General features: G+C 37.1%; 4 protein-coding genes across 4 annotated transcripts in view; 2 read left to right on the plus strand and 2 right to left on the minus strand.

Moving 5' to 3' along the window:
- CBG23055 overlaps window positions 1–2,013 on the plus strand; it is a gene marked incomplete at both ends in the record, with an annotated part of 2,926 nt that extends 913 nt beyond the window's left edge. Inside the window, 2 exons of the mRNA XM_002636357.1 lie at window positions 1,134–1,732; window positions 1,781–2,013. Coding sequence (XP_002636403.1) covers window positions 1,134–1,732; window positions 1,781–2,013 — 832 coding nt within the window. The remainder of the gene's footprint in view (window positions 1–1,133; window positions 1,733–1,780) is intronic.
- Window positions 2,014–2,729: 716 nt separating this feature from the next.
- Window positions 2,730–6,558, minus strand: CBG23054 (the record flags this gene model as incomplete). Its single annotated transcript, XM_002636356.1, has 8 exons — window positions 2,730–2,817; window positions 2,867–3,247; window positions 3,305–3,915; window positions 4,058–4,239; window positions 4,291–4,999; window positions 5,160–5,509; window positions 6,175–6,352; window positions 6,436–6,558. The coding sequence occupies 8 exons, from the start codon at window positions 6,556–6,558 to the stop codon at window positions 2,730–2,732; spliced, it is 2,622 nt and encodes an 873-aa protein (XP_002636402.1).
- Window positions 6,559–7,934: 1,376 nt separating this feature from the next.
- Window positions 7,935–10,091, plus strand: CBG23053 (the record flags this gene model as incomplete). Its single annotated transcript, XM_002636355.2, has 8 exons — window positions 7,935–7,995; window positions 8,039–8,173; window positions 8,215–8,593; window positions 8,870–9,049; window positions 9,095–9,355; window positions 9,401–9,821; window positions 9,866–9,949; window positions 9,996–10,091. 8 exons carry the CDS (start codon window positions 7,935–7,937, stop codon window positions 10,089–10,091), a joined length of 1,617 nt encoding a protein of 538 aa, XP_002636401.2.
- A 592-nt stretch (window positions 10,092–10,683) lies between these two features.
- On the minus strand, window positions 10,684–12,134 carry CBG23052 (the record flags this gene model as incomplete). The annotated part of the gene is made up of 5 exons (XM_002636354.1): window positions 10,684–10,785; window positions 10,833–11,102; window positions 11,149–11,637; window positions 11,682–11,948; window positions 11,994–12,134. The coding sequence occupies 5 exons, from the start codon at window positions 12,132–12,134 to the stop codon at window positions 10,684–10,686; spliced, it is 1,269 nt and encodes a 422-aa protein (XP_002636400.1).
- Between the last annotated feature and the right edge of the window lie 2,469 nt (window positions 12,135–14,603).

Raw genomic sequence — 14,603 nt, forward strand, 5'->3', positions numbered from 1 at the left:
ATGAAGAACTTGACGGAATATGCGCAAAGAAAAGAGAAGGACTTTAAGCCACATCAACGAGATTCTATCATCAAAGTTTCTGAAGTTTCTGAAAACGTCCCTCATTTTTTGATTGCAGATGCTGACCCAAGCATATTGGCATATGTGCTCTCCCATCTTCCAAGAATGGAGACAGTATGCCTGGTATTCTGGCGGTTATGTGGACCGTTGCGCTCCGAAATGTGAGAGACCAACTCAATATTGCTTCGACCGGAAAGTTTATGGAAAGTGCCAATTATCTGGGTGCAAAACATTGTCAATGGTCAAATGCGCGTATTGTGCCAAGAACATATGTTTCCAGCAGTTTGTCATCGAATGCCACCAATGTGTTTAGAATCCTCAACTGTTTTTTCAATTAAAAAAAAAAAAAAAAATTGAAAAACATTTTTTGAAAAATCTTCGATGAACCCATGAGCATATTTGTGAATTTCTTCAAAAATTAAATGTCTGTTTTTATTCTGGAAAATGCCTATTCATAACGAGAAACTCCCGAAAAACATGATTAAATTGCGTAAATTTTATTCCAGAGCCAGTTATGGCAGCTTAAAATAAAACAAAAAAAATTTTGCAAAATTTTTGGGATCGGGAGAATCGAACCTACAACCTTCCTCCTCTGAACTTGCCATTTTACCACTTTACCACACTGCTTATTGAAATCTATTGTTTGAAAAGAAATACACTATTCCGTGAAAAAAATTTCACGAGAAATTGCTTAATCATAGGAAAACGTTTCTAGGTCATAACTCAGCTCACGTGAGCATTTTGCTGATTTTTTAAACAGATTTGGAATCCTCATAAGCTCTTCTATCTGATCCCAAATTTTCAAAAAAAGTTAAACCCGCTCCCTCAAGTAACTCCCTTGTTAGATCCAAGTGTCTCATATGTAAAAACTCTAATAGAAGGACGCCCTATACTTACACTTCAAGCTCAATTATCTCAATTTCTATGAGAGATATAAAAATCTGTCAACTAATTAAATGTTGGTGGTATTATGACAAACGTTTCATCAGCTGGCAGATTTTGGTCCTCTATTGTAGAAATAGAGATAATTGACAAGCTCAAATATACGGTGTTTGTAAATTGTTTGATTTCAGGAGCAAGCATGGTAGACCGTCCGCCGAGAAGGATAGGATTAGAAACTCAATCGCTGAACTCTGCCTCTCCCATCTCAAAAAAGAAGGAACCGTTCTAAAATCGATTCATGTCAAATCTGAAAATGATCTGAAATTCAAAGCAGAAGAGCATACCGATATGGCTCCATATATCAACTATTCTCTGAACAAGAAACGACGATGGGAAGCAGAAGATGCAATTGGAGTTGATCTTCTGGATAGAGCTCAGAAATTGAACGAAGGTTGGAAAGTTATTCTTTTGGAGAGAGTAAATTTGAGAAGTTGGAACTTCACAAACTGGGCTTACGCATCAGCTCCTGAACGATATTTGGACCTTTTTATGATTAAAAATGTTCATGAATTGACGAAGGATGATGCTTATAGCCACAAGGGGATTGATTCAGTATATGGACAAAGGTTTTCTCATTTCTTAGAAGAGAACAGAAAACCAAAGAAGGAGAATGAAGCAGAGTCATCTGAACCATCGGAGCCTCTTGCAGCATACAATTTCCTTCGAGCTCCCAGAAACTACGTTGCACTTCTTCAAAAGGAATACAAAAGCAGCAATTATGGATGGGAATGTAAGTTATTAAATTAAACCATCTTATTTGAAGCTCGAAAATGTTTAGGGCCTCATGTCGGTTACTGGCGTCGTATTGATCAATTGAAAGACAAACTCCTTGACTTGCGATATGGAGAAATTGAGGATCTCGATGGCAACGATGTCGATGATGTATCCGAGGAAGATCAGTCAGATGGAGGTTCGGATCACAAGAAGAAATCTGAATTCTACAATCTAGAGGATCATATCGTTGATAAGTTCGTGGTTGTCAAGCGTCGAAGACGGAAGAATACGTGTTAATTTTAACTGGTTTTGGTATTTTGATCTCGATAAAGTTTTCTAAATAAAAAACTTTTTATGGTCTTCTCTCTGTTGAACTTTATTCCCAATCATCTTGAAATCGTGTGACTGGTATCGTCATGTTACCGGTTGTTCGTGAGAAATTGATATTTTTGTGAAGGAAAAGAACATTTTCTAGGAAATTGAAAAAATCAAGCAACTAGAAAAATGATCGTACTTTGAGGTGAAGAAATGAAAAAGTCGGCTCTCCGTAAGGGTTTGGACGAACAGAAGGGAACCGGTAATAGAAGCTCCCTATCATAATTGCGACGTTTGAATCTGAAGGACCACCTGTAATAGAAGGCTACTCCGGATGTACTGTGAAACCATAAAAGGGCTGGACATTCTAACACAGGTTTTCCGAAATTCTTTCGAGGAAATGTTTTGCTGAAGAATTGGGTTCCAGAAATTGACAGGCTCAAAAAAAATAACTTTACTTTCGAAAAATTCATTCAGTTCACATAAAGAAATAATAATGCACATTAGAATTGAGAGATTCGGGGGAAAGAGAAAGATCTTTGTCTTTGGTTTGTCAAATTAACAAAGGGGTGGGGGCTTTATAAAAAGTGGTTTAACAATAAAAAGTAAAACAATATCAAATTGGTGAAAATGATGTGTAGGGAGCTGAAACCGAAAAAAACATTTAAATAGGAAATCATGGTTTGAACTTCTCCGCTTCACATTTTGAATCCATCAAATGCAGCTTCAAGTTCCGACATCTCATAGCGCTGGGAGACAGAGGTGATTTCGCCGAACAGCTTATTACTGAAAAGATAAAAATGATTTAATGGAAGAGGACTTGAGATTGACTTACTCAATAATGCATTGGAAGCAGATTGGTCTCTCTGCATTTTCATCATCTTCTTCGAGACTGTCCTTCTCTTCCTTCATTTGTTCTTCATTCTCTTCCTTGCTCTTTTCTCCTTCTTCCTGCTCCATCAGTTCTTCGTCCTCGTATTCTTCATCGCTGTCTTCATCACTCTCTTCATACTTCTTCTTATATTTCCTCTTAATTTTGATAGTTGAGGTGGTTTTCATCTCGCGTCTTGTGGTCCATGGAATGAAATTGAACAAGCAATCGAGACACAACATGCATCTTTCAACAACTTGGACGCCCTCTGGTGCTGGTGGACCTTCAACATTCATATTTTTCTTCTCAACGAGTTGTAGCTCTCTTTCAGCTTTCGCCAGACTTCTGAAAAATATAATGGATAAGATTAAGTCCACAGGTCTTCTTTGTTCATAAACTTACCGCATTAAAGCACTTCTCATGTACTTCTTCATCTCGTGCTCCACTTCAATCTTTTGGAAAACCATATTCCATAAAATTGTTTCGATTCCCATCAAGGTCCATTGCTTCGCAGCCGCATAATTATCATGCATAATCAATGCAGCGGATAATTGTTTGGCATTCTCGTGGCCAATGTTCCAGGAAAGATTGGTAGCAAATCCAATAGATTGTACCCAGTGGAAAGTTCCAATTCCCACGAACACTGTATCTCCAGCTTTTTGGATACATTTCTGGAGAGGAATGCCTTCTAGGATACAATCCGACTCGATACCCCAATACGAATGAGCGTACACATCCAATTTGTTGACATGGTTCAATTTCAACCTCTTCGTCATCAAGCTTTGGAACGCTCCTGCATATTCGAATGGAACTCCATACCAAAGACATGGATCTGGTCCCAAGTTGTGATTAACTGAGCCAAGTCCGCTGTTTTCCGAGTGTGGATCCGTTCTGGATCCTGGGGTCTTCAGGTAGAGCTGTGGCTTGTTCAAGCCTTTAATGGACTCCTGTGCATAATTCAAAATGTTGGTGCTGGTATGAGGAGCCAGGAAATCGGGGAACTTGGCGACGTTCTGAAAAAAAAAATTTAAACCCATTACTAAATATATTCTCGGACTGCTATCCAATAAGCTAGATTAATAATTGCACTTCAGATAAGAAATGCATGAAAGCATGAGCAAGACATTTTTTGACAAGTATGAATATGAAAAGTACCTCGGCCTGTTTTGGGAACTTCTCTTCATCATCCAGATCAATATTGGTGCCGAATGCGATCACTGTAGCGTGCTTGTGAACTTCGAATCCAACATGAGGAAGAGAACTTGCTTTGAGTTTATCTTGTAGATTCTGAAGGATACTTTCAGTTTCTTCTGGATGCTCGAGAATTAATTCGTAAGCTGAAAAAACTGTTCGTTCGAATCAAACAAAAAAAAAGTTTAAAAACTCACCAGATTTAGAATCCGAAATCATTTTATTATGGTATTCTGCATATTCTTTGATTCGAATCAGGTGTCTGAAGTTTTGAACATCCCATTGATTCGACTTTCGAGATCCGACCTTGCTCTGTGTGATGAAGTTATGAGTTGGTGGTTGAGGGATCATCCTCAGCACCTCAATCTCATATTCTGGCGCGATCTCATTCATTTTGTCCACAGTAAATTCGGCGTCATCGAATCCGATAACATTTGTGAGGTTTTGGAACATGCACATCGAGGTAGTGCATGCCAAAGTTTTCGCCTTCTCCATTTCCTCAGCGGAATTGTCCTTCACTTTGTAAATAGCTACTGGCAAGTATCCATTGTCCGAAAGCTCCTGTGGATGACCGGCATGATTGACAAAGAAATCGATTTCCTTTTGAACCAAATCCGTGTCGCCTTCAGGAAGGAACTTGTTATTTTTGTGGATGAACTCCTCATAGACTGGAATTCCCGAAAGCACTAGTCTGACGATTTGTGCACTTGTAGCAGTTTCCGGATTAAGGTACGGATGACCTGTGTAGTTCATTCTCATGGACGGTGCGACGTTCGGCTTTTTTGAAGGAGCTTTCAGAGGTTCAGCCAGCAGGTACTTCTTCATGACAGGACCCATTCCACGAAAACTATCTGATTCTGGAAGAGAAGTTTCGATCGGCAAGACGTATGAGTAGCAATTCTTGTCCTGAAAAAGTGAATTCTTTTGTCTCGGATATTTCGTCTGGGATACACATTTTTATCAGTATACCAACTTGTCATTTTCCAGACAGTCTATGTACAACCATGGTGGAATAAAAAGTGTTAATCGATTCTCAGAAATATTTTTTGAAAAAAAAAACACGAACCTCTACTTTTCTCAAGATTCCCTCAATGACTTCCTTTGCCTCCTCACTCATTTGTCTGTTCTGCGATTGATCATGAACGGATCGAAGACAAACTCCAGCCAGCCACTCAGAACTGAATAATTGAATCTTCCATGGTGTGAGTTCCAGGCATTCCCGTTTTTTGTAAGCCTGTTTGGCTGGAGCTGTCTTTTTCGCTTTTTTGGCTTCCATCAAACTATCCGCATTCCCATTTGTACGCTTTGGGTATCTTCGTTTTGGAAACACTGCCTCAGATGCAGTAGTGTCCGATGGAGTGGATGGCTGGACATCAGGAGAGTTGTTGGAAGAGGTTGTAGCATCTGAGCTGGTATCTGAAGTTTATATGTCTTGAAATACTTTAATGTTAAATCGTAAAAACATTTGGATGAAATTTTATTGCGCTCTTATTGTCATCTTCTCACCTTGTTAAGTCTCTTCATGTCAAAGATACTATTGTATCCATAATGATAAACGAAACGGACTAGGTTTTACGTTATCTAACTCACTCCTACACCAATTCATCCATTATGTATTAATCTTCGAAAACTCCCATAAAGAGATTTTATACCTTATTCAACATCTTCCTTATATATAAAACGCTACACGCCTCTGTCCGTCCCGTTGTCCGTCTGTCAACTTTCGAAAAACTTGAAAAATAAATATATACTTACGTGACCTTTTAGAAAAAATGAAAAGTGGAGAACCGGTAAAAACTAGATTGAATCGCGCCGAAGGCACACCAGCTTGCTGGGATTCAACATATTTAAAGGAGGTCAGACATCAAAAAAAAGTCTTACTGATATTTTGCCTAGAGAACCCTCATGAGGAGTTGAACTCGTGATCCCCAGCTCAGGGGTACAACGCCGCTACCGGCTGAGCTACGGGGGAAGGCGACTGCCGCCCGATGGCATACATGAGCGCGGCGCGGTTCAGTCCCAAAAACGTTTTGCTGTCTCATCTTCTTTAACACATATTGTTCAATTCTAGATAAACATACCATCTGGAACATCAGAAGAATCACCAACGAGCTGATTGCTATTGTTGACTTGACTGGACATGATTGGTTTTGCCTTGATTGATATACTTGATATGAGTCGGATGAAACCGGTGACGGTACCAAGAAGAAATCGATTTAATGGACAGCGGAATTCGAAAACTTCCCGTCTCGTTGAGATCTGGAATACAATATTCGTTAGAAGTAATGCAAGACATGCTTTCGCTGGACGAAAATCAAAAGAAAAACGAAATTAATTTCCACTGGTCTCCTAGGTAGGCACAGTCTCTTGTTGCCAATCTGAGCAGTATTCGCCTGTCGTTGGTCAAGAGAAGAAAGAGAGAGAAAGGGGAGTGAAGAGAGACGAGAGTACATTTCTGTCTTCATGTTGCGTGCTATCTGGGCCTAAAAAGTTGAGGGTGGGTGTGAGATGCAAGAAAAAACGGAGGTACAGATGGAGGCGATGGGCAGGTGGCGATTGATTTACACTTTCATGGCACAAAGTGGACAGGAGGTCGAAAAGGGTATGGGAGGTAATATGTTGTCGCATGGAGAACGGCCGATTAGAGAAAAGGAAAATAGCCATAATCAAAAGGTGCATCCAACGACACACAATACTAAGTTTGAAGGACATCGTCTTCTTTCCAGGTCAATCAGATCAACTGCGAGAAATGCAAAACTAGTTAGGATGAGTAACACCAAACGGTAGTTGAAAGATTAAGAAAGTTCAAGAAATCTTCCCTATTTTAAAACACCGTAAAACTGTGTAATAGAAGGGTCCCCTAACTTTTATCTTTGGCCCTCTTTTCCCTGTTCCTGAAGATAAAAAAGTTGTCAACTGATAAATTGTTTATCATAATATGAGAAGTGTTTTGTTAGTTGACATAGTTTGGATATCCTGCTTAGGAGCCAAGAAAAATTAGCTTAAAATCGATAGTGTGGGAAACTTGGCAGTGTACCTTCTATCACAGGTTTAACGGCAACTTTATAGTTAATACGAAAACGGATTCAGAGCATTCAGGATCCACAACAGGAATAAAATCAAGGTGTTTTGCGGTTGCACTCTACATAGTAGTCGCGCGGCATAATAATTTGAAATTGTTCTCTGTGTCTCTCACTGTATTGTACTGACTTGAGATTGTATATGATCTCGCTTGTTTTCTGCTTGTTTTTCCGTGGGCCTAAAATTTTGACACGCCCCTTCTCATTGGAGCGCATCCGTATACCACAAGAGTTTGGACCAACATGCCCAGTAACTATCATCGTACCCAAGAAAGGTAGTAAAAACAGACTGTGAAATCATAATGAAAGTTGGATATTTCACATGTTGTGGTCCAATACAAAGAATTTTAGGAAAAAACTGATTTATGCAATTAAGAAAATAAATTAAAAGAAAAAATGGGATAATGAACAATTATTTAGATTTCCGATCGTTTGATGTCCTCTGTATTTGATAATTGCTTTGATTGGAATGTACCTGAAAAGCAGTTTAAACCACCACTAACAGTCATTGACGCATTTTTCAACTCGTTCTCTCTTTCTTTTATAATCAAACCATCGGCGTTTTCGCTCTCTTTTGAAGAGTTATCGAGCATCATAAAAACATCATCGATAGCATACAAATGTTGTCGCTGTTTGCCTGCACTATCTTGTTTAACATTATAATAATCCCATTGAAAAAGTTCTTTTTTCTCTGCAACAGACTGCCCAGTATTCAGTTCTAGACCTCCAACTTCTAAAAACGTTCTGCTATTTTTTACGGCATGGCATCATCTGATAGAGCAGAAAAATGCGATGAAGAAGAAAGCTTGCAAATTCTTGAGAGTTAGTTTTAACTTCTGAGTTTAATATCTCGCATTTTTTCTAGAAGCTGGTCGATTGAAAAATGCTTCTCACAGTGATGATCTTCTCAAAATGGGACGATATTCAATATTTTTATGCATTTTCGTAGAAGTTGCAATGCTATCTCAACTTTCCAACACTATGTTAATGGTATATGCAGGTAAATTCCAATGTTTGATCTAGAAAATATGAGACATTCAGGTGCTTCACCAACTATAAAATCATGTGGAAACATTTCATTTTCTTCTAATGAAGAAGCTTGTGCAAATTATAACGAATATTGCAAAGAACAAAATAATATTACCTTTGCTAGACAATTTTACGGGATCACTGAACAGTTCAAACTTTTATGCGAGGATGCGAAATTAGAGAAACTAGGGACATCGATACAAATGATTGGCGTTATGTTGGGTTGTCTAGTTTTTGGCCAAATTGGAGATTTTTATGGACGAAAGAAACCAATGATGTTTTGTCTTTGTATGTGTTTCATTTTTGGAATTTGGTCGGCTTTATCATCTGATTTCAAGAAGTTCACAATTTTTCGAACTATTCTTTGCTTCTTCAATGGTGGACAAAGCACGTAAGTCGTTTTTCGAAATTATGAATAGCCAAAACACGACGGATTCTCATGCGCTTAATTATCTGATACCTCATAATTAGTACTCCGTATGCAATGAGCGGCGTTTTTACACTTACAAAAATACATCACTCCTAGAAATTTCTTTGGTTAGTTGTATTTTATGGCACGAATGGCATATTCAGAAAAAAAACAGACATGCGTTGAAAGTACAAGTTGCAAAAAAGGAGAAGAGCTCCAGAAGATATAGAGCTCAAGAGTAATTTTGAAAAATTCCAGGATATCAGTGGTTTATATGATTGAAAACATTCCTAAACGAACAAGAGGATACGTCTCAACACTCATCAGTTATTCTCCAAATGTGATTCTACTCGGAATTCTCGCTTTTCTATTCCAAGAATGGGACCGACTGGCTTTGGTGATTGCCTTTTTAACAGTTCCCGCAATTGTGATGCTTGCGTGAGTTTTCAGGAATGATAAGACGATTAGACGAAAGTTGTTCAGGTTTCTCCATGAAAGCCCCCGATGGTTGATGCAGAAAGGAAAAGTTGCCCATGCCAAAAAAGTGTTTTTGGCTATCGAAAAGTTTGATGGAACTCCTTTATCAGAGTGTTTGAATGGTGATGAGCTGGAGAATTTTCTGGAATACGAACATGACAGACAAATATCGGAAGCGAATACAAAAGTTGGGAAACAACACTCATTTTGGCATCTGTTCAAAACGAGAGAGATTATGACTGGTACATTGGTGATTGCCTTCACATTGTATGTCGAAGCTTGAAATATAACTTTTCCAAAATCTCATTTCAGCTTCGCAACAACCCTAATCAACTACTCAATCATGTTTAATTTGGGAGCAGTTGCTGGTTCAATCTATGTTAACTCAATTTTCATTGGACTTCTCCGTTATTCGTTCAGCCTTTTCAGTGGGTTTATGGATTATAAATTCGAGAATTTCAACCGGAAAATGTGTCATGGGATCTGCAGTATTGTCACAATCTCAATAATCGTTGCCATCATTGCATTCTGTTTGACAAACACTACTTCAACATTCTCTACACTTATTCGAATTGGAGTTTTATTATCCTGTGCTATGACATCTCAAGCTATTATTGTGGCAAGCATTGCTTCAAATGAATTGATGCCAACTGCCATCCGATCTATTTCGTACTCCACAGCACAACTTTGTTCCAGATTCGGAATCGTGTTTGCACCGCACGTTTTCCATTTGGTAGGTTGGTTTCTAGACTTTTTTTTTTGAAAAACTGAATTCAGAACTTGTATACCAGAATAGACTTCCCAGTTCTGCCATATGCCATTTTACTAGTTATTGGTCTTGCAGATTTTCTATGTTTCCGGGTGAGTCTTTCTATTTCGATGACGAAATTTCAATTTCCATTTTTAGTTCTTGATTCCTGAAACCAAAAACAAACCACTTGAGGATTTTATTATGAATCGCACAAAGACTGTGGAAAAGGAAGAGGAAGAAGATGAAGTGTGATTAACACTATATGTTTTATAAAACAAAGTGTAATGAAAAAAACAATTATCTTTAAGCTCGAAGGATCCGTTTTATGGAAAACAGCAAGTACAACGATAGTTTCCTAATATTCATTTTGCTTTATCACGACCCTTCTTGAATCCCTACCCCCCCCCCCCCCCAATGCTTTTCCAGAATCCCAGAAATTGAAAGCTTCGAGTTCTGTGAATCACGTGAATTTCCAAAATCCCAGAACTCGAACCGTTCGAGTTCTGTGAAAAATCCCAGAAATTGCAACGTTCAATTTCTGTGAATCACGTAAAATTTCCAAATTCCCAGGATTCGAAGCCTTCAATTTCTGTGCATCACGTAACTTTTCGCAAAATTGAAAATCAACAGAAATAATGTAATTAAAACCATATTTTTCATGATTGCGTTGAAATAAAGTATTTCGGGACAAAAACACATCGATTATGAACTTATCAGTAGTTTAGTATTTTCTGTGACGAATTACAGAAATTTGGACCATTTTTGTTTATTCCTTCGAAAATTAAACATTTTGAAAATCGCTACTTCTTATATAATTGGAAAGTGATGTTCAGTATTTTCGAAATTAAAATTCAAAATACTTCGGGAACTTTTGAATGCTGCTCTCATGAGTAGAAATGACATCTTCCAGTAGTCCAACCATTTTTGCCATTGCTACTTCTTTCATCTGAAACTCAGTTTTCATTAAACCTCCAATTTGAAACAAAAACTCACCGCTTCTCTGTATTCTTCGGAGACATGAGCATGCTCAAGCAGAGGAGCGATTCCAGGAAGAACCATAGAACTCATAAGAGGAAAATATACTTGATAACTATCCTTAAGATTCTGTAGAGTGTAAGGAACTTCCATTCCATCAAGCTCTTTTACGAATGTTTTGTAGTATTCCTCCAGCAAGAAATCTACTTTTTCTCTTCTGTCTTTGGTCGATAAGCAGGATGCAAACAATCTTCCAACGTCTTGTGCAGGAGTTGTAACTGTTACAGTCTGAAAAAAAAAACTGAATAAAGGAATACATGATATCAAAAGGTACCTGATAATCAATGATAGCTCTTAGTGTTACTTTCTCCCCATCTCGACTGCACAAAAAGTTGGAACTCCACAAATCAGAATGAGTGAGAACTGGCTTGTATCCAAAGAAATCGCAAGTCTTCTTGAAGTTTGATAACATTTTCGGATTCAAATAGTAATCTCTATTGATTTTCAGCATTTTCTCAACCTTTTCAGAGTAATCAGCCGAAAATGCAGCTCTCATCATATCTTCAGATTTTGTTATCGTTTTTTCGTCCATGAATTGACCGAAGACAATGTCAAGGAAATCAGCTCCTTGAGCATATTTAGTCTCCTCTTCACTCAATTTCATTCCGAAGGCAGAAAATGCGGCGATTGCGTGGACAATTGGAAGAAGGTCTTCAGCTGAAATACTTTCATGCATTCCAATATGATGAAGGTCTGGAATGTACTCCGAGATGATGTAAGCTTTCAAAGTGTTCTCATCATCGAATGGTTTCAAAGCGTAGATCTGAAAGCTTTTGTTTTTGAGTCCATCAAAGACTTCCAAGTTACCTTGGTGAAAGGAATTCTCGGATGCTTTTCTCTCATCAAAATCTTGTAAGTTGATACTTCTCTGTTATGCAGCATACGTGTCATATCTCCCATTCCTTTCAATTTCGCATCATCCCAAAACTCCTCAGCATTAAAGTCCATCAGTTTTGTCATTTCAATGAAAGGAAGTTGAGAAGAAATTTTGACAATGAACTTCTCAGGAAGCTCTTCATCATCAGAAGCTCCAACCCAATGCGGCTCAACAAGAGCAATTCTTGACATGAATCCCTGAAACGTAGTGAGCTATTCATTAATATTGATTGTTAGACTTACCTTCATATCACTAATGTTTGTAACAGTCTTGTCATCTCCAAACTTGGCAGAAGTATCCAACGCTTTCTGCATCTGTTCTTCAACTTCTCCCCATGTTACATGGGTTCCAAGCAGACCATCGGCTGCCGTATACAAAGACATAGTTTTCAAAAAGTGAGCCAAATACTTTTTATTCAGTACTTAAAATATAACTGTCAACTACACTCTTCCTCTTGTATTATATACCCACGTGCTTTTCTGCCTTATCAAAAAGCTGTCATTGATAAGTTGATCAGGGCATGGTTATCATCTGAAAATGGCTCAAAACTTTTCCGGAAACAGGCTAGAGAAATCGTGGTTTGGGACTGATCACAATGCACAAAGAAGAATAGTTTCTTGTGTCTTCTGCGAAATTATTCAAGGCACAAATAGTTAACAAACTTCAATTCCTACACATTTTCGTATTTTAGAGGTTAGTATGTACATTGACAAAACTGATGTACTGATAAAAACGTTATTGATCTGATGTACATTAATGGTACTGGAATTTTATAGAATGTTCTAGAATTTTCTGGAATTTTCTAGAATGTTCTGGAACTTTCTGGAATTTTCTGGAATTTTCTAGAATGTTCTGGATCTTTCTGGAATTTTCTGGATATTTCTAGAATGTTCTGGAATTTTCTGGAATTTTCTAGAATGTTCTGGATCTTTCTGGAATTTACTGGAATTTTCTAGAATGTTCTGGATCTTTCTGGAATTTTCTATAATTTTCTAGAATGTTCTGAATTTTTCTGGAATTTTCTGGATATTTCTAGAATGTTCTGGAATTTTCTGGAATTTTCTAGAATGTTCTGGATCTTTCTGGAATTTACTGGAATTTTCTAGAATGTTCTGGATCTTTCTGGAATTTTCTATAATTTTCTAGAATGTTCTGGATCTTTCTGGAATTTACTGGAATTTTCTAGAATGTTCTGGATCTTTCTGGAATTTCCTAGAATGTTCTAGATTTTTCAGAGTTTTCTGGAATTTTCTAGAATGTTCTGAATTTTTCTGGAATTTACTGGAATTTTCTAGAATGTTCTAGAGTTTTCTGGATTTTTCTAGAATGTTCTGGAATTTTCTGGAATTTTCTAGAATGTTCTGAATCTTTCTGGAATTTTCTAGAATGTTCTGGATCTTTCTGGAATTTACTGGAATTTTCTAGAATGTTCTGGATCTTTCTGGAATTTTCTATAATTTTCTAGAATGTTCTGAATTTTTCTGGAATTTTCTGGAATTTTCTGGAATTTTCTAGAATGTTCTGGATCTTTCTGGAATTTTCTAGAATGTTCTGGATCTTTCTGGAATTTACTGGAATTTTCTAGAATGTTCTGGATCTTTCTGGAATTTACTGGAATTTTCTAGAATTTTCTGGAATTTTCTGGAATTTTCTAGAAAGTTCTGGATCTTTCTGGAATTTTCTGGAATTTTCTAGAATGTTCTGGATCTATCTGGAATTTTCTAGAATGTTCTGGATCTTTCTGGAATTTACTGGAATTTTCTAGAATGTTCTGGATCTATCTGGAATTTTCTAGAAAGTTCTGGATCTTTCTGGAATTTACTGGAATTTTCTAGAATGTTCTGGATCTTTCTGGAATTTTCTAGAAAGTTCTGGATCTTTCTGGAATTTACTGGAATTTTCTAGAATGTTCTGGATCTATCTGGAATTTTCTAGAATGTTCTGGATCTTTCTGGAATTTTCTGGAATTTTCTAGAAAGTTCTGGAATTCTCTGGAATTTTCTGGAATTTTCTAGAAAGTTCTGGATCTTTCTGGAATTTTCTGGAATTTTCTAGAATGTTCTGGATCTTTCTGGAATTTTCTAGAATGTTCTGGATCTTTCTGGAATTTTCTGGAATTTTCTAGAAAGTTCTGGAATTTTCTGGAATTTTCTGGAATTTTCTAGAAAGTTCTGGATCTTTCTTTAATTTTCTAGAATGTTCTGGAACTTTCTGGAATTTTCTGGAATTTTCTAGAATGTTCTGGATCTATCTGGAATTTTCTAGAAAGTTCCGGAATTTTCCGGAATTTTCTGGAATTTTCTAGAAAGTTCTGGATCTTTCTGGAATTTACTGGAATTTTCTAGAATGTTCTGGAACTTTCTGGAATTTACTGGAATTTTCTAGAATGTTCTGGATCTTTCTGGAATTTTCTATAATTTTCTAGAATGTTCTGAATTTTTCTGGAATTTTCTGGATATTTCTAGAATGTTCTGGAATTTTCTGGAATTTTCTAGAATGTTCTGGATCTTTCTGGAATTTTCTGGAATTTTCTAGAATGTTCTGGATTTTTCTGGAATTTTCTGGATATTTCTAGAATGTTCTGGAATTTTCTGGAATTTTCTAGAATGTTCTGGATCTTTCTGGAATTTACTGGAATTTTCTAGAATGTTCTGGATCTTTCTGGAATTTTCTATAATTTTCTAGAATGTTCTGGATCTTTCTGGAATTTACTGGAATTTTCTAGAATGTTCTGGATCTTTCTGGAATTTCCTAGAATGTTCTAGATTTTTCAGAGTTTTCTGGAATTTTCTAGAATGTTCTGAATTTTTCTGGAACTTACTGGAATTTTCTAGAACGTTCTAGAGTTTTCT

This window comes from Caenorhabditis briggsae, assembly GCF_000004555.2.
Source record: "Caenorhabditis briggsae complete genome, chrV, whole genome shotgun sequence".
Taxonomy (NCBI): domain Eukaryota; kingdom Metazoa; phylum Nematoda; class Chromadorea; order Rhabditida; family Rhabditidae; genus Caenorhabditis; species Caenorhabditis briggsae.